The sequence below is a fragment of the Ursus americanus genome, chromosome 23 (genome assembly GCF_024610735.1).
Source record: "Ursus americanus isolate L20-20 chromosome 23, mUrsAme1.1.p, whole genome shotgun sequence".
NCBI lineage: Eukaryota > Metazoa > Chordata > Mammalia > Carnivora > Ursidae > Ursus > Ursus americanus.
In genome coordinates this window covers 19,067,027-19,084,982 of record NC_142149.1, presented here as the reverse complement: position 1 = coordinate 19,084,982, position 17,956 = coordinate 19,067,027, and the positions used below count along the sequence as shown (strand labels likewise).

At 55.7% G+C, this 17,956-nt stretch overlaps 2 protein-coding genes across 6 annotated transcripts; one reads left to right on the top strand and one right to left on the bottom strand.

Moving 5' to 3' along the window:
* Positions 1 to 91: 91 nt before the first annotated feature.
* On the top strand, positions 92 to 16,177 carry WNK4 (WNK lysine deficient protein kinase 4). 5 transcript variants are annotated; one of them, XM_045781579.2, is made up of 19 exons: positions 92 to 1,727; positions 3,152 to 3,324; positions 4,294 to 4,514; positions 4,877 to 5,034; positions 5,534 to 5,622; positions 5,708 to 5,924; positions 7,912 to 8,176; positions 8,438 to 8,559; positions 8,784 to 8,842; positions 8,940 to 9,057; positions 9,325 to 9,441; positions 12,836 to 12,973; positions 13,746 to 13,800; positions 13,908 to 14,500; positions 14,580 to 14,640; positions 14,746 to 15,154; positions 15,238 to 15,437; positions 15,609 to 15,706; positions 15,814 to 16,177. In XM_045781579.2, exons 1-19 carry the CDS (start codon positions 1,110 to 1,112, stop codon positions 15,814 to 15,816), a joined length of 3,714 nt encoding a protein of 1,237 aa, XP_045637535.2. In that variant the 5' UTR covers positions 92 to 1,109; the 3' UTR covers positions 15,817 to 16,177. The 5 variants fall into 5 exon arrangements, with proteins under 5 accessions (XP_045637535.2, XP_087710482.1, XP_087710483.1 ...); XM_087854356.1 differs by having other exon boundaries at positions 13,911 to 14,500; positions 15,609 to 16,177; XM_087854357.1 differs by lacking the exon at positions 15,609 to 15,706.
* Positions 16,178 to 16,740: 563 nt separating this feature from the next.
* COA3 (cytochrome c oxidase assembly factor 3) lies at positions 16,741 to 17,851 on the bottom strand. Its single transcript, XM_045781581.2, has 2 exons — positions 17,595 to 17,851; positions 16,741 to 17,251 (listed from the first exon to the last, which is right to left on the bottom strand). The coding sequence occupies exons 1-2, from the start codon at positions 17,806 to 17,808 to the stop codon at positions 17,145 to 17,147; spliced, it is 321 nt and encodes a 106-aa protein (XP_045637537.1). The 5' UTR covers positions 17,809 to 17,851; the 3' UTR covers positions 16,741 to 17,144.
* Positions 17,852 to 17,956: the final 105 nt, after the last annotated feature.

Sequence of the window (17,956 nt, the reverse complement as noted above, 5' to 3'; positions counted from 1 at the left end):
TGAACCGTTGCTCTCTGAGTGAACCCCAGCCTAGAAGAGGGGAGAGGCCTATGGCCTTTGTAAATGAAAAGGTCCTCCAGTGCTGGCAGGCTCCAGTGAGCCTGTGGCTTTACATCTGCTGGGTGGGCTGTGTGGGGGAGTGCTGATGGAACACAGCTTGGGGACAGACTGCTTTCTTCCTCTGAATTGGAGTAATTTAATGGCTTCCCCTTCCCTCACCGTCTCCCCCCATGAAAGTCCTGAACCACTCTGAAGCCCCTCCCTCCATCCTTCTGGTCTGGGTGGGGTAGTTGAGGCCAAGGGGAGCTGAAGGGGTGTAAACCGGATATGGACTTTGGTTTATTGGGAACTTTGGCAAACAGAAGGAGGAGGAAGGAGAGCCCACATAGCAAAAACAGCTTCTGTGGCCAGGGCCAGGCTGCGGCCAAGGTAGAGAGGTGGAGGGGATGGGTGACCGGGTCCTTGGCTTGGGGGGAGGGGCTTGCCCTGGGTGCGGACACCCATCCCTGTGCAGCCCAGAGGGACAGGGGCTTGGGAGAAAACCAGACCTTTCCACTGACCTCTGTTTTTTTCGGCCTGGGGCTACCCCGGACAAACAGGAGGGGGTGGCGCTACCTTATCTGGGGCGTGCAGGCGGGTGGTAACCTTCCCTTGAACCATCCCCCTTTCCAGGGCCCGAGAGCCGAGAGCCGTGGTTACGTTTCCTCTCCCAGTCCTCCCAGTCTCAGCATCGTGCCTCCCCCACCCACTCCCGCCCCCAAACAGGTTTGCGCACTCAGTGCGGGAGGACACACGGCCGCTTTGCACAGGGTCGGCCTCCGAATGAGCCTGCAGGCGGGTGCGCCTGGACGCTAGGGAGAGGAGGGCCTGCGGCCGGGGGCGGGGCGGCCGAGGTGAGGGGCTGCGCACCCAGTTCTGCGGGCGGCCCTGGGGAGGGGGGTGGTGGTGAGGCCGGGGGCGGGGCCGGGGCGGGGCAGGAGGGAGGGCGAGCCGGGGACTGGGGGCCCCAGCAGCTCAACCCGAGCGCTGCGCACCCAGCCAGTCCGCCTGTCAGGCCGCCTCCTCTCCAGCCGCCCGGGCTTACTGCCTTGCGGTGCCGGCCCTTCCTCATGCAGTCACCCCCGACCCCCGAGACTGCGGTCCCCATGTCCCAGGCGGAGGCCGACCTGGCCCTACGGCCCCCGCCGCCTCTCGCTGCCGCTGCCGGTCAGCCCCGCCTTGGGCCCCCTCCTCGCCGGGCGCGCCGCTTCTCCGGGAAGGCTGAGCCCCGGCCGCGCTCTTCCCGTCTCAGCCGCCGCAGCTCAGTTGACTTGGGGCTGCTGAGCTCTTGGTCCCAGCCAGCCTCACCCGTTCCGGAGCCCCCTGATCCTCCGGACTCCGCAGGTCCTGGCCCCGCAAGGAGCCCACCGCCTAGCTGTCCAGAGCCCCCCGAGGGCACGTGGACAGGGGGAGCCCCCGTGAAGGCTGCAGACTCCGCGCGTCCAGAGCTCGCGGGCTCTGCAGGAGGCCCGGGGTCCCGGGATCCGCCGACAATCCCCAAAGCTGCGGCTCGGGAGCGGCAGCGGGAGCAGGAGGAAAAGGAGGATACGGAGACCCAGGCAGTGGCAACGTCCCCAGACGGCCGATACCTCAAGTTTGACATCGAGATTGGACGTGGCTCGTTCAAGACGGTGTATCGAGGGCTGGACACTGACACCACGGTGGAGGTGGCCTGGTGTGAGCTGCAGGTGCGGCTGGGCGCCCCCTCTGTGGCACCTCGGGATGGGACCCTTTGGAGGTCTTGGGATGAAAAATCTAGGGGACAGCAGCAAGGGAGAGATCTATCTTTCCAGTCAAATGTCCAGATACTCCTGCCCACTCCCCTTGCTCTGATGATCAATGGATCTGGCTGATTCTGGGCTGCAGAAGGATAAACTGAGGGCTCCCCTGTGGGTTTTGGACGGTCTAACTTTAAAGTCTTTATACTTAACCCTGAGAGCTGGAAGATAGGATGCAAAATCAGGTGGGGAGCCACTTCAGATCTGAGGGGTGACTGGCCTCACCAATCTCCTGCAGTGGTTAGTATCTCTTCCTTTCCCTTTCCTCTTAAGTCTTGAGACCCTCAGTGTGACTCTGATTCTCCTTCTTCACCCTGGATCTTTGCAGAGTAGGGGGCTGGGGTGATGGAGGCCAGGAGCTGGGGCAGGATCCTCTCCACTTCCAGAAGATTTAGAGTGATGGTGGCAGGATGGGGCCCTCCCAGGCCCCTTCTGGAGCAGTCAGATTTCTAGACTTCTCCACAGCTGGGGGAGGGGGAGACAGAGATCTCCAGCCTTGGCCTGAGTCCAGTCCTGCTCCTCATCCCACTGTCTACCTGGGCTCTCCCTTCCCAGACCCAAAGGCACTGAACCCAGCGGGCTTTAGGGGGATGTTGGTGTGAAGGACCTTCTTTCCATGGAGGGAAGAACCCAGTTAAGTCTGGGCCAGCAGCTTTGGATTCAAACTGGGGGGCAGAGCCTGGGTAAGGGTCCTCCCCTCCAGCCCTGGCACTGGGCTTGCCCCTTGCGCCTGCCAGTGCCGCGCCCCAGGCTCTAGGCCAGGCATGGAGAGGCAGCCAAATGGGGGGGGGGGGGGAATGAGAAGGGGGCGGGACAGCCATGGGGCAGGGGGCGGTCTCCTGGCTCCTGGTCCTGGATCTTTCTCTGTAACTCCGTCTGCAGCCCTCCTGCCTCCTGTCTGGATCTAGCAGTTCCCAGTTTCTGGGGCCAACCCCCTTGAAGGCCCCAATTTTCTGCCCGCTGTCAGCCTGCTGCCCGCCTGCTGCCTGCCCACTGCCAGCCCTGGGGCGTCCCTTCCCGCCCCACAGGCTGGCCCGGGAGGCCACAAAGGCACTATTGAGCTCTGGGCTCCTGGACTGGGCTGCATAAAGGCCCTTGTGTCCAGCGGGGGGTCCAGGGGTGGCCCCAGGCCCAGGATGGGCGTGTCCTTGCAGCAGCCTGAGGGGGAGGACCGAGAATTCGGGGTATACAGCCTGTTGGGCAAGTGATGACCTAGCCTCCACAGTAGGCTCCAACCCTCACCTCTCCCCCAGCCCCTTCCCATGTGCCCCTTCCTCCTCCCCATGGGAGTCCTAGGCCTGTCGTGACCTTCACTCCCATCCCCTACCCCACAGACTCGGAAACTGTCTCGAACTGAGCGGCAGCGATTCTCTGAGGAAGTGGAGATGCTCAAGGGGCTGCAGCACCCCAACATCGTCCGCTTCTACGACTCATGGAAGTCAGTGCTGAGGGGCCAGGTTTGCATCGTGCTGGTCACCGAACTCATGACCTCCGGCACCCTCAAGACGTGAGCTCTGTGCCTGGTGGTAGTGTTGGTTGGTGGGATAGCTGGTGGTGGGAGGTCCCCACTGCTTCTGGAACTTCTTCCAGGTTCCTCAAACTCTAGATTTAGGTCCAAAACTAGGCTCGCTTCCTCTCCCCCACCCCTACTGCGTCCCTGCCTTGGTGGGTGGCAGTGTCCACCCAGCACTCCAGCCAACACTCGATCTCCCCAGATGCCTCCTTTATCTCCATTCTGTGCATCCGCCTTCCCCCATCAGTCTGTCTCCAAGGCCTCCTTAAAATTCCCCACTCTGCCTTTCCCAGCTCCATCGTCTGGAGCCCTGCAGCAGCGCCCTCACCGGCCTTCCCCGGCTCTGCCCTCACTTTTCCAACCTATCCTATCATCCTGCAGTCTGGGGAATCTCTCCATTCCTTAAAACCCCTTCAAGGCTTCCCACCACCCTCAGGTTAAAGTCCACACTCTCTAACCTACTCACCGAGTCCTTAGGACTTAGCCTCATCTTGAGCCTAGGTTCCACAGGAACCAAATTCCCAGCACCTCCTCCCACCCTGCCCTGTGGTTGTCTCCGTGCCTTTGAGCACAGTGTCCCCTCGCCTGGAAAGTCTCCATCCCTTCCCCTTTTCACCCTTGAACCCCTACTCATCCTTCAAAAGGCAACATAAAAGTTATTTCCTCTCTGAAGCCCTCCCCCACGCTCGGGGCGGTTAGTCATCCCTTCCCGCGCACTCCCCAGCCCCTTTGGCGAGGCCCTATCTGTAAGTTTACCGCTGGACAGTTTTGTACTCTCACGTCTAGCTACCACACCCCCTACTCAGTTTCTCCCTGGAGCGCAGCGAGGACCTGAGCTGGAATAAAGCTGGCAGAAGATGCGTAGGCGGTGGTGCCAATGGGACCAAGGGAACTTCCCAGCGGGGGTCCCCTCCCCCACCTCCGTGTCCCCACCGCGACCCTGGCTACGTGCCTTTCCTCCAGGTACCTGAGGCGGTTCCGCGAGATGAAGCCGAGAGTCCTTCAGCGCTGGAGCCGCCAGATCCTTCGGGGGCTTCATTTCCTACACTCCCGGGTACCCCCCATTCTGCACCGGGATCTCAAGTGCGACAACGTCTTTATCACGGGCCCTTCGGGTTCGGTCAAGATCGGGGACCTGGGCCTGGCCACGCTCAAGCGCGCCTCCTTTGCCAAGAGTGTGATCGGTGCGTCCCTCCAGGAAGTCCTTGCTATTCCAACCTACCCCCTCCTCCCGCCGCCCCCCACCCACGTCCGAAGAGAGCCTGGGGGCCCTCTCTTCCCAGCAGGGCCCTTTGAGTTGCACAGAGTTAGAAGAGCTTGGGGAACACAGGGCGGGGGGGGGGGGGGAGACCTATGGCATCCTCTCTCCTCCTGACCACCCCAACCCCCCCCCCCCCGCCCGCCAACACACACACAGTGGGGAAGGGTCCGTCACTAGTACTCCAGAACTCTCGGGGTTGCCCCCTCCCCGCACCTCCTGGCTAGCCTGTGGTACGCCCAAGAGGAGGCATCATCTATAGCCTGATGCCTGCTGTGGATCCTACAGGGACCCCGGAGTTCATGGCTCCTGAGATGTACGAGGAGAAGTACGATGAGGCCGTGGACGTGTACGCGTTCGGCATGTGCATGCTGGAGATGGCCACCTCAGAGTACCCTTACTCCGAATGCCAGAATGCCGCGCAAATCTACCGCAAGGTCACTTCGGTGAGAGGGGGTGGGGAGGACGGAGAATTCCAGGTCACCTCCCATTTTCCTGCCCCAACCAGCCGGCGGTCAGTGCAGTTTCCCTTAAAGAAAACAGGCTAGACACGAAGATGGTCTGGTAGATACTGAAGGATATTGGATGCACGGACGCCCCCCCCCCCCCGCAAGCCCCCCACCCCCGCCCCAGTACTAGCTGTTTAGAATAATGATGTGTGTAGGGCTCCCTAGAGTTTACAAACGATTTCACATCTGATCTTTCACCCGCAGGGAGGGCCTCTGCTCTGCCCTGCGCTTTACAAATGGGAAAACTGGCACACAGGGAGACTTGTTCAAGGGCATACTGTCGATCCCTGGGGGAACGGGGACTTGAAATCAAACCGTCTAGTAGCTGTCGCGGTGCTTTTACGATTGCACACCCTGCTGCCTCGCGCGGGGTGGGAGCCAAGCAGAGAGCCGGGGCGCAGAGGCCCGGAGGCCTCACGCAAGCCCTTTCCTCCAGGGCACAAAGCCGAACAGCTTCTACAAGGTGAAGATGCCCGAGGTGAAGGAGATCATTGAAGGCTGCATCCGCACCGATAAGAACGAGAGGTGGGCTGGAGGGGGCGGGCTGTGTGTTGGGGGAGATTTGAGGGGCGGGCGGCGGCAAGGCTCCGCTCACGTGCGCCACCCTCAGGTTCACGATCCAGGACCTCCTGGCTCACGCCTTCTTCCGGGAGGAGCGCGGCGTGCACGTGGAGCTGGCGGAGGAGGACGACGGGGAGAAGCCAGGCCTCAAGCTCTGGCTGCGCATGGAGGACGCACGTCGCGGGGGGCGCCCACGGGACAACCAGGCCATAGAATTCCTGTTCCAACTGGGCCGGGACGCGGCAGAGGAGGTGGCGCAGGAGATGGTGAGCAGGGGACAGACTGCCCTGTGGATGGGCTTATGCGGGGCCTGTGGGCATCGACTGAAGGCGCCCGGGTGGGACCCCTCGGTGGTGGGAGAGGCACCCAGCTCAACCCTCTCAGAGGGTCTTGTAAGTGTCGCCCTGCCCCTCCCGCCTCAACAGACCCACACGCACACCCAGTGTGCGGACTCCCTGCGGATTTCCTTTTCCAGAGCAAGCTCTGGGCCCTCCAGCCTTCCTTGCTTTACTTCCTGCTGATCCAATTTTCCTGGAATACCCGTCTCTCCTATCTATATCTATCTATCTATCTATCTATCTATCTATCTATCTATCTATCTATCTATCTATTTTCTTTTACACCCTCCCCCCACCTTCCGCCCTCCCCCCGCTGTCTTCCTCCATGCTCGGACCATGAATTTCAGGAAACCTGTTCCCTGTAGAGTCAAAATTAAATGCTTCTTTCCACTTCAACAGGTTCTCCATTACAGGACCCACCACCATCGGTCTTGTTTTATACCAGGAGACATTCCTTTCTTTCTCCTCGACTACACTCTAAATTCCTTGAGAGCAGAGACTGTGTTCTATTGATTTTTCTATCTCTGACAGTGCTTGGCACATGGTTGGAGCTCATTAATAATCCCGCACTGGTACATGGCTTAGAGCCCTTTCACGTGCATTTGACTGTTGTTACCAACCCTGCATGGGGGGGTTTCTCCTGAGGTACTGAGGAGGAGATGGAGGGCTCAGAGTTGAGTTGCTTGTCTGAGGTTCTGAGCGAGTAAGTGGCAGAGCTGGATTTAAACTCAGGCCGTTCAGGTTTTAAGTCAGATCACCCCACCCCACCCCACCTCCCTTACGTGCACAGCGAAGCTTGTCCATGAGATGACCTAGGAGATGATGAACAGAAGCTGCCAGAGGCGGAGCTGGGAGGTAGAAGATGCAGAGCTGGTTTAGGAAGGCCGGAGGTGGGGGGGGGGGGAGAGAATATGAGATTCCTTTTTTTTTTTAAGATTTTATTTATTTATTTGAGAGAGAGAAAGCAGGAGAGGGGGAAGGGTCAGAGGGAGAAGCAGACTCCCCGCTGAGCAGGGAGCCCAATGTGGGACTCAATCCAAGGACTCCGGGATTTTGACCTGACCCGAAGGCAGACGCTTCACCGACTGAGCCACCCAGGCACCAGAGCCTGAGATTCCTGATAGAAAAATGACAGTTGAGGGGGCGCCTGGGTGGCTCAGTCAGTGAAGCGTCTGCTTTCAGCTCAGGTCGTGATCTCGGGTCCTGGGATCAAGCCCCACAAGGGGCTCCCTGCTTAGCAGGGAGCCTGGTTCTCCCACTCCTGCTCCTCCTTCCTGTGCTCTCTCTTTCAAATAAATAAATAAAATCTTAAAAAAAAAAAAAAAAGGAAAGAAAAGAAAACGGCAGTTGAGAGGGCGGGGATCATCTATGGTAGGTCTGGGTCAGGAACCCGAGAATGTGTTTGAAATGTGGCATAAGAGCAGGTCTCCATAGCACAGCTCACACCTGACCTGGGATCAGATCTTGATCCATTACTCACAGGGCTTCTTGATGATGACACTATTGACATCTTTATTTGGGGGACAGTCCTGTGCATTATAGGATGTTGAGAAGAATCCTTGGCTTCTACTCTCTAGATGCCAGGAGCCCTGAGGTGTGACAGCTACAAATGTCCCCAGATCTTGCCAAATGTTCCCACTTTCATCCTGAGAGCGATTGACCTACTAGATAACCATGAACTAGTCACAGCTTTACTTATGTCTAAAACAGAGCTAAGACCAACCTCAGAAACTTGTTGGGAGGGTTTAATGATGGTGAAGTAAAGAGCTGCCAGTTACCGGGCACAGCACCTAATCAATGAATGTGAGTGCCCTTTCTCCTGGAGAAATATTCCAGAGGCCCCAAGAACGTGTCCTGATGTGTCTTTGAGCAGAGTCCTCACCTCCCACTGTGTTCCTCACCCTCTGAACTCCAGGTGGCCCTGGGTTTAGTCTGTGAAGCTGATTACCAGCCGGTGGCCCGTGCAGTACGTGAACGAGTTGCTGCCATCCAGCGAAAGCGTGAGAAACTGCGCAAAGCTAGGGAGTTGGAGGCCCTCCCCCCTGCACCAGGACCCCCACCAGCAACTGTCCCCATGACTCCCAGCCCCCCCAGCGTCTTCCCCCCTGAGCCTGAGGAGCCGGAAGCAGACCAGCACCAGCCTTTCCTCTTCCGCCATGCCTCTTACTCATCTACCACCTGTAAGTCACCGCCAACTGTGGCATTTGGGACGTGACCTAGGTCCCAGAACCCCTCTCCTCTGCCCCGCCCCCCCCCCCCCACCGGCCCAGAAGTTTAAGTCAGCAGCACCGTCACTTACCCTGATGTCCACATCTAGCTGCGCAGCTCCTTCTGGGAAAGAATTCTCACAGCACCAGGCCCCTCCTTGCTCAGGCAGCCCCCCTGCTCTGCCACCATTCCCCTCTACTTCCCCTTTTTTGATCCCCTCCCTCCACCACCAGCGGATTGCGAGACTGATGGCTACCTCAGCTCCTCCGGCTTCCTGGATGCCTCAGACCCTGCCTTTCAGCCCCCTGGGGGGGTGCCATCCAGCCCCGCTGAGTCCCATCTCTGCCTGCCCTCGGTGAGAGGGGTCACGTGGGGGGCTCCCAGCCATTCCAAGCCTATGACCTATCTTTCTCCTTGTGAAACCCAACCCATGACCTGGCCCCAAGTCCCTGGAAATCTACCACTCTGTCCTCATCCTCCCTAGTTCCCTCTGCCTAGTACCCCAGCACCCTTGACCCCATCTCCCTAGATCCCAACAATTATCGTCCTCTGACCTCATGAACACATTTCCTATTTCAGGCTTTCGCCCTATCCATTCCACGTTCAGGCCCAGGCAGTGACTTTTCCCCGGGAGACAGGTAGGTTCGGGTAGGAGTTGGGGTGCTGGGGTGAGGCATAGGGTGCTCTGGGCTCCCGGTGTCTACTCTGACACTCCTATCTCCATTCCTTTTCCAGCTATGCCTCAGATGTAGCATCAGGCCTTAGTGATGTGGGAGAAGGGATGGAACGCATGAGGAGACCCCTAGGAAGAAATCTCCGGCGCAGACCTCGATCCCGGCTGCGGGTCACTAGCGTAAGAAGGGGGCACAGGGGATGGGGAATAACCTACAGGACCAGGAGGGAAACTGCCAGGGGGGTGAGGGAGGTCAGCCAAAAAAGGGGAGAGCAGTATGTGACTGGTACCCTCGAGACAGCCTGTCTAGTTTCTAATACCAGACTTTGGGGACAGAGTCTGCTTCTCTCCACAGTCTGGCCACTGTCACTTGGTTGGAGGGGGTGGGGACATGTGATGAAGACAGAGGGCCTGACAGCCTCCCTTCTGCTGACTTTGAATCTGAAGGTCTCAGACCAGAATGACAGAGTGGTTGAGTGCCAGCTACAGACGCACAATAGCAAGATGGTGACCTTCCGATTTGATCTGGATGGGGACAGCCCGGAAGAGATTGCAGCTGCCATGGTGAGCGGGAGAGAGAGGAGGACAGAGTCTTTGGGTCCAGGACAGGAATCTCCCGTCTGATGTCCCCTGGTGCTGAACTCCCCCTTCCTCCCACCCAACAGCAAGGGTTTTTAAAGTACAGTGACACTGAAGACATCTCTGCCCTTGTATTGGGAGAGATTTTTATTTACTCACTGAGCTTTGGCTCCTCAGCTGGAGCAATCTGATAACATAGGGCATACACAAGTACTGTGGTCAAATACACGCTACACACGTGATCCTGTGTCTGTGAGTAAAGGGTGGCCTGGGGGCAGCGGGGGAAAGAGGGAGAACTTATTCCAGGTCTTGACAGAACAACAGTGAAGACCAGGAAGGGCGGGTCTAGAGGAAGTACAGCATAAGGAAAGGCATGGAAGTAGGGAGTGATTTGGAAGGTGGGGCTTGTGGGGGGCTTCATGAGGAAACCACTGTCACTAGAACTGAGGGTCCCTAGAGGGGAATTGTGGAAGCAAGGTTGGGCACGTAGAGTAGGCACAGATTATAGACAGTCTTAAGAGTTAGACAGAGTGTAACATGGTGAGAATAGGTTTTAAGAAGACCATTCTGCCATGGGAAGCGGGAGAGGGTTGGGGGTAGGGAATCATGGCAGAAAAATACAAGAAACTACAAGTGGTCCAAGGAGAAAATGGATTATGGGGGAAGGGAGGAAGAAAAGGGGTGAATCTGAGGGTTGTTTCAGGAAAATAAGCTACTCTGTAATCCAGTCATTTATTGACGTAGCGGTACATATAGTAGATGCTCAGTAAACACTTGCTGAGTTGAAATGATAGGGAGTTAGGAAGAGGGGCTATCATAGGTGACTTGTAGCGTGAAGAAGCTCGTGGGAGCAGACCATTAAAGGAGAGAGGAAGCTGGAAAATGAAAGCAGGTTTTCTCAGGGGTCATGATGAGCTGGAATGACAGAGGGGCAGGCAGGATCCTCCCCAGGAGCAGGATATGGTCAGGCAGGGCCTGGATCTAGGATCCAGAAGTGGATCTAGGAGTTGTCAGCACAGAAGGGAGAGTGAAGGGAGATGAGCTTGCAAAGCCAGAGGCAGAGACGGTCCGAGAGTAGGTCTCAGTGGATACCCTCCTTTCTGGGATGGGGAGGAATAGGTCACCAACAGACACAGAGGTGGAGCCTGAGAGGTTGGAGGAGCCCCAGAAGATGTTAGGGAAAACTGAGTGAACAGAGTTTCAAGGAGATGACATAGGGTGAAGCCTAAGGCAAGACCACACTGGTTTTTGTCAGGAGAAGGTCTTTGTGGGAGACCAGTCTCAGTGGAGTGGGGGCGGTGGATTCCAGCCTCTGTGGTGCAGGAGGGAGGGGAATGAGAGAAACATCAGAAACTCTCTTTAAAGCTTCTCCTCCATCGTGTCACTCACCTTGTACCCAGGACAAAGACAAAATATCACTTGACACACAGGCTTATCATCTGTCTTCTAGCCACACTGGATTCTAAATGGTCCTCCGAAGAGGCTGGATGCCTTCCCACTTCTGCCTCCATCTGCTCAGGGGTCTCTTGCCTTGAAAGGCTTCTTTACTAGACTTTTAAGCCCACTCAGATCCCACACAGCCAAAGTGACCCCCTCCCCCCGCAATGGACCACGGGGTCCATTGCCCTCTTTTCTCTCCCTACCATTGTAGCCTCCACTCCTCTGCAGCAGAATTCTCCGGAGACTTGGATCTGCTTTTGCTTTTTGCCCCTACACCATGAATGGCTGGCCACCTGTGGTTAGAGTAAGGGCCCAATTCTGGAGCATGGCCTTTGAAATTCACAGCATTCCCAGCTCTGCTCTGGTCTTCACTGCTTTGTGAATGTACCATGTCCTTTCATGCCTCAGAGCTATTCCTCATGCTGTTCTCCTTGCTCTTCTCTTCCCGATGAACAGCATGGAACAGAGAACAGGGGAAAGGGTGGGCTTTCACATAAGACCCAAGTTCAAACTTCAGCTCTGTGATTCACTAGTTTGGTGAATTAGAACAAGTTTTTTAACCTCTCTGAATCTCAGTTGCTCATCAGTAAAATGTAGATGATAATACTCATTTTGCCAAGATGTTTTGATATAGTATGTAATTTATGATGTATGAGAAATGAAATTATATGAGAAGTATCCACACGTGATAGGTCCTCAGTGAAGGGTTGCTTTCTTACTCATCCTTCAAGGCTCAGCTCTGTGAAACCATCCCAGCTCTGTGAAACCTTCCCTCATCCTCCCGGGTGGCATGACCTGCTCTCTCTTTGGAATGGCATTTAAAAAAATTATGGCCAAAAACATATAACATAAAACTTACCATCTTAACCATTTTTTATTTTTAATATTTTATTTATTTATTTGACAGAGAGAGGGGGCGAGAGCACAAGCAGGGGGAGTAGCAGGCAGAGGGAGAAGCAGGCTCCCCACTGAGCAGGGAGTCCGACCTGGGGCTTTATACCAGGACCCTGGGTTCATGACCTGAGCGGAAGGCAGGTGCTTAACCTGCTGAGCCACCAGGCGCCCCCATCTTAACCATATTTAAATGTATAGTTCGGTAGGGTTAAGCATATCCCTGTTGTGAAACAATCTCCAGAACCTCTTCATTTGCAAATCTGAAACTCTGTACCATTAAACTCTCCCTTTCCTCCTGCTTGTATAGATTTTTGTCTATATGTTGATCATAATGCCTTTCTTACCACAGGCTGACTTGCAGTATATTATGTATTTATGTGTCTCTTCCACTAGACTTTGGGCTTCTTGGGGACCAGGACTTTGTTTTATGCTTCTCTGTATTCCTCACCTAGGACAGTGTACCTGGACCTAGAACCATGCCTGACGCATAGCATGTGCTCCAGTGTTTGTGAAATTGAATGTTACTTTTACCATCGATTGCCTTATTTTTACTTAACTCTGTGTGTGTGTGTGTGTGTGTATGTGTGTGTGTGTGTGTGTGTACACGAGCCCTGCAAGAGCAGGAGTTGTGTCCAAAAGCATAGGATGCGACAATGGAAAGAACTCAGGCTCTTGCTTTAGACAAATCTGGGTGCAAATTCTGTGATTTTAGGCAGACTGTTTCTGAGCATTGCTTATCTTAACTCTCAAATGGGGATGTGACTACAGACCCCGGAGAGCCATTGCTGGCGTTAAATGAAATAAGACCCGTGAAGCATCTGCGCTATAATGCATCCTAGGAATGTTAGCTCCTGTCCTTCAGGCTGTAGTTCTCCTTACACCACACGGTGCCTGGCATACAGTAGATACTTACTGAATACCTGCTTTAGGTTGGTGGTTGGCAGAGCAGTGAGGTGAAGGGTTAGCTTTTAAAGATCAGTGTAGGGGGGCAGGGAGGAGTGGGATCACTGAGCCCTCCCTCCTCTTCCTGCTGACCCCTTGCCAGGTGTATAACGAGTTTATTCTGCCCTCGGAGCGAGCTGGCTTCCTGAGCCGTATTCGGGAGATTATCCAGCGAGTGGAGACCCTGTTGAAGAGAGATACTGGCCCTGTGGAGGCTGCTGAGGTCTCCCTGAGCCCCCAGGTGAGACCCTTCGGGTCACCTCCACCTCTCTGCTCTAGACTTCATTGCTCTCTGCCTTCACCCGTCCCCTTGGCTGTACCTCCTTCATGTCTGGGACCCTAAGACAATGGTTCTTTTTTTCTTTTTTTTTTTTTAAGATTTTATTTATTTGACAGAGAGAGACAGCCAGCGAGAGAGGGAACGCAAGCAGGGGGGGTGGGAGAGGAAGAAGCAGGCTCCTTGTGGAGGAGCCTGATGTGAGGCTCAATCCCAAGACCCTGGGATCACGCCCTGAGCCAAAGGCAGACGCTTAACGACTGTGCCACCCAGGTGCCCCGAGACAATGGTTCTTACCCCATTTGAGAAGCTGAGGAAAGCTGTGGGCCCTTGTTCTAGAAAAATGTGTTCAATGTGTACTTTTCAACTCCATTTTGATAGAATTTCAGTCTTACAGAGAGAAATTGCAAGAACTGCACTAAGAACTCCTAGATACCCTTTGCCCAGATTTGCCAATTGTCAGTGTTTGGTCACATGAACTTTATCACTGTCTTCCTCCCTCCCCCCCTATTATGTACATGCACATATTATTTTTTTCTGAACCACTCGAGAGTAAATTGCAGACATCATACCTTTACATAGCTGTAAATATTTTAGCACATGCGCTTGTGAGTCCCTTGGAAGTCCTCTATGGATTCCTAGAGGTTCATCGGTCCCAGCTGAAGCCCGCTCTGAATGTCCCATCTGAGACTCAACTCTTCCCCACTGTGACCATGGGCCCCATTCTCTCCCTCAGGAGGAGCCAGCACCATTACCTGCCCTCTCAGGCCCCCTCCCAGACCCATCCCGTGGTATGTACTGAGTTCTGTCCCTGCTTACTCATCACAACCCTTGGGGTTTCTCCTGGGAAGGGCATAGGGAATGGGGGACTGGGAACTCAATACTCCTTCCTCGCCAGCAGAGCTCCAGAGCAGCACCTCCCTGGAGCAGAGAAGCTGGGCAGCCTTCTCCACCTCCTCATCTTCTCCTGGAACCCCCTTGTCTCCTGGAAACCTGTTTTCCCCTGGAACCCCTGTTTCCCCAAGTCCCATCTTCCCCATCACTTCTCCCCCATACTGCAGCCCCTCCCCATTCTCCCAAGTGTCTTCAGATCTCTCACCACACTCCCCCGGCTCTCCACTTGTGTCCTCCCCCAGTGCCGCCCAGTTCCCCGGCCCAGCCTCTCATTCTCTGCAGAGCTCAGTCCTCCCTTTTCCACCTGCCTTCTCTCCCGGTTGCTCCCAGGTCACTCTTACTCCTCCTTCCTTTCCCCCCTGCCCCTCCACTTCTCTCCTCCCCTGCACCACAGCAACCCCTCTCCTCTCTCTGGCTAGTGCCTTCTCACTGGCTGTGATGACTGTGGCCCAGTCCCTGCTGTCCCCCTCACCTGGGCTCCTGTCCCAGTCTCCTGCAGCCCCTCCTGGTCCCCTACCTAGCCTGCCCCCGCCCCCTCCCCCTGCTCCTTGTGGCCAGGATAGGCCTTCACCCCCAACAGCTGAGATGGAGAGTGAGGTGAGTAGGAAACCAAGAGGGATGGTTAGGGGCACTCCATTCTGGATCATTTCCTTCCTCATGGACCCACACTTTGTAGGCCCTGCCAAATCCTGCTCGGCCACTCCTGGGTGAAGCCAGACTAGAGCCCATCTCTGAAGGTGAGGCCTCTGATCACTGACCTCCCCCTGCCCATTATTCTCACTTCATATCCTGCCACTGATTTCTCTCCCTCCTTCCATGATTCCTTCCTTGTCACTCTACAGAGGGAAAGCCGCAGCTTGTGGGGCGTTTCCAAGTGACTTCATCCAAAGAACCAGCTGAGCCTCTTCCCCTGCAACCAACATTCCCAACTCTCTCCAGTTCCCTGAAGCCTCCAACCCCTCAGCTGACCTCAGAGAGCTCAGACACAGAGGATAGTGCTGGGAGCGGGCCAGAGGCCAGGGAGGCTCTGGCTGAGAGCGACCGTGCAGCTGAAGGCCTAGTGGCTGGAGCTGAGGAGGAAGGGGACGATGGGAAGGAACCCCGAGTGGGGGGCAGCCCCCCACCCCAGAGCCATCCCAGCCCAGTGTGGATGAACTACTCATACAGTAGCCTGTGTCTGAGCAGTGAGGAATCCGAGAGCAGTGGGGAGGATGAGGAATTCTGGGCTCAGCTGCAGAGTCTTCGGCAGAAGTGAGTCTGGGGAGGAAGGACAAGAGGTGGACTTGGGAGAGCCAAGTGTGTGGCTAGCGCTCATGCTCCTGGTGTATCCTCAGGCACTTGTCAGAGGTGGAGGCACTACAGACACTACAGAAAAAGGAAATCGAGGACTTGTACAGCCGGCTTGGGAAGCAGCCCCCACCGGGTATCGTGGCCCCAGCGGCTATGCTGTCCAGCCGCCAGCGCCGGCTCTCCAAGGGCAGCTTCCCCACCTCCCGCCGCAACAGCCTGCAGCGCTCCGAGCCCCTGGGCCCTGGTGAGACTGCAGTGGCCCAGCTCCCATCTTTCCTGGGTCCCCTTCCCTACTGATCTGGCTTTCTTCCAGGCCCTGGGGGTCTGCCCCTTGGTTTGGGAGGACTAGCGCCCCTCTCCTCTCCCCGTGGCCCCTTCCCTCACTCAGTGCTCTCCCTCCCCATCCTGCACCCAGGCATCATGCGAAGGAACTCCCTGAGTGGCAGCAGCACCGGCTCCCAGGAGCAGCGGGCAAGCAAGGGGGTGACATTCGCCGGGGATGTTGGCAGGATGGTGAGGGCGGGCCCAAGGGAAGGCGAGCCCAGGGAATGGTAACTGACTGCAGCTTCACCCTCCTCCCATCCTGGAGGTTTCTTCAGTGCTTTTTCTTTTCCCTCCAGTGAATTCAGAACAGAAGCCATGTGTCTGCCCCACACCAGGGCCCACCATGGAGCTTGTGCTCTCAGAATCTGCTGACCAACACAATTCTGCAAGAAGGCCCCAGTACTGAGGGAGTAGAAGGCCAAGGGGGCACGGAGAGTGCTGCTCCATTATAGGGAAGAGCCAAACATGTGGGAACCATTTACTCTGTGTAGAAGGTGTCAGTTCTGCATCCTCATGCCTCCACCTCCCCAGCCGAGCGTCAACCACTAAGCAATCCCACTCAAGCCCTGATGCTCCTAGAGACACACTCCCAGCTGAGCAAGTGTAGGGGGTGTACTCACACTAGAATTAGCAACAGCCAATAAAAATGCTGGAAACTAGGATTCTGTGACCCTCTATCTGTCGTGCCTTTAAGAACAGGGGGGTAAAGCCTTGTGGGGTAGGGCAGGGGAAAATTTAGAAGAGACTCTCCTCACAATGGGAAGCAAGGCTAGCAGCTGCCCAGCCTTCTGACTTCCTGCCAGCAGTTCATGAGGAAACTGCAAGGTAAATGATCTGTTTGACCAAGCTAAGATCTCATCCAGACCCCACCTTAGGCCTAGAGAGGCAGGCCCAAGTGGAAATTAAGGAAGGCTGTCCCTCATCTTTCATCTACCCCTCTCTCTCAGAATGGGAAAAGGCAGGAAAATTGGAGTAAGGATGTTTTGTTTTTAAGGGTAGAGGACAGAAGAGTGACCTTCCCTCCCTGAAGACGTGGTTCAGTCTCACACAGCCCTGTGACCCACCATGATCTCTCCCTTAAATCAGATGGAAAGATCTCACGGAAAAAGCAATTCTAGTTAAACATTTACAGCTCCCTGGGGCAATGCCACTGCTGCCCCCACCGCCTGTGGAGCTTTCCAGCATAGTCATGCCATCCCTCAGCCTTAACACACTCATTTGGCTCCAAGAGAGGTGACTCAGTTTATTATTCTCAACCTAACTCCATCTTTCCCATTTTAGGCTCCAACACTACACAGAGCTGCCACCCCCACCCCCGAAACAGCTAAGTCCCTGGGAGGTAAAGAGGGTAAACCACAAAGTCAGAAATCCTGAGAAAAGCCAAGGTCATGTAACTCTCAAACAAAGAAACAAAATACAAGCAGGGCTCAGTGACTGGAAACAGTTTGTGTAAAGTGGGCAATATTCCCTTGACCTGGCCAAATGCAAAAAATTCTTGGGCTCAATCATCGTCCAAGGTTGAGGCCAGCAATGCTGTATGCAGGCTTCGATTTTTATAGGGTCATGGGGCATCATCCACCATGTGAAGGGGCTCCAGCAGGTTGGAGACATGCAGTGCCCATCCGGTTCAGGGTCCTGATGCCCTCTCCAGGGCTCGGGCTCGGGCAGCTTTGGCCTCATCCTCCAGCTCATCTAGGAAACGCTCCTGGGACACGGAGTAGAAGGTGTAGCCATCTGGGGAAGTGGGTTCAGGAAACCTCTTGGAGTATACATATTGCCTTTTCCCAGACTTTCTCCACCACCCTTTTTACTCTCTCACCCTCCCAAATCAGTGATTCGATCTTCTGCCCTCTGCTTTTCTGAGCCCTGACCCCGATTCCGTTATTATTAATACGTTGTATTAAAAAAGCATCTCAAAATGACAAAATAAGGTACATTAAACGCTTGGCTCGGCAACAGAAATGGCCAAGACTTCATAGCTCGGGCTCTTTTTAGCAACCCCCACACTGCCCTACTACGCGCCTCTGCTCCCCTGCCCCCTTATGCCGTCTCCTGAGCCTACAGTCTGGATGGATACAAATAGCTAACACCAGGGCCCCGATGCCCAGGCCGGTCACGATGTTCCGGGTCCGCCGCTGTGGCAGACTCTTCTGCCACTGGGCGAGCTGCACCTGCCGCATGAATTGCAGCTGCTCGGGAGTCAGCTTCTCCCGAGTCGGGTCGATGCGCTGAGCCACAGGGGCCTTTCCACTCTTAGCATGGACAGGGTCACCAGCCCCCGGCGCTGCCATGTTGCCGCTCCGCCCTTCGTAGTCCCAGGGCGCGAGGCTTGCTGGGAATAACTGTCCAGGGCCACTGCAAGGGAGGCTGGGAGTTGTAGTCCGCGTTTTCTTTCTCAAAGCGAGTGCGGCTCTAGGTCTTAGAGGAAGAGCGCAGCGG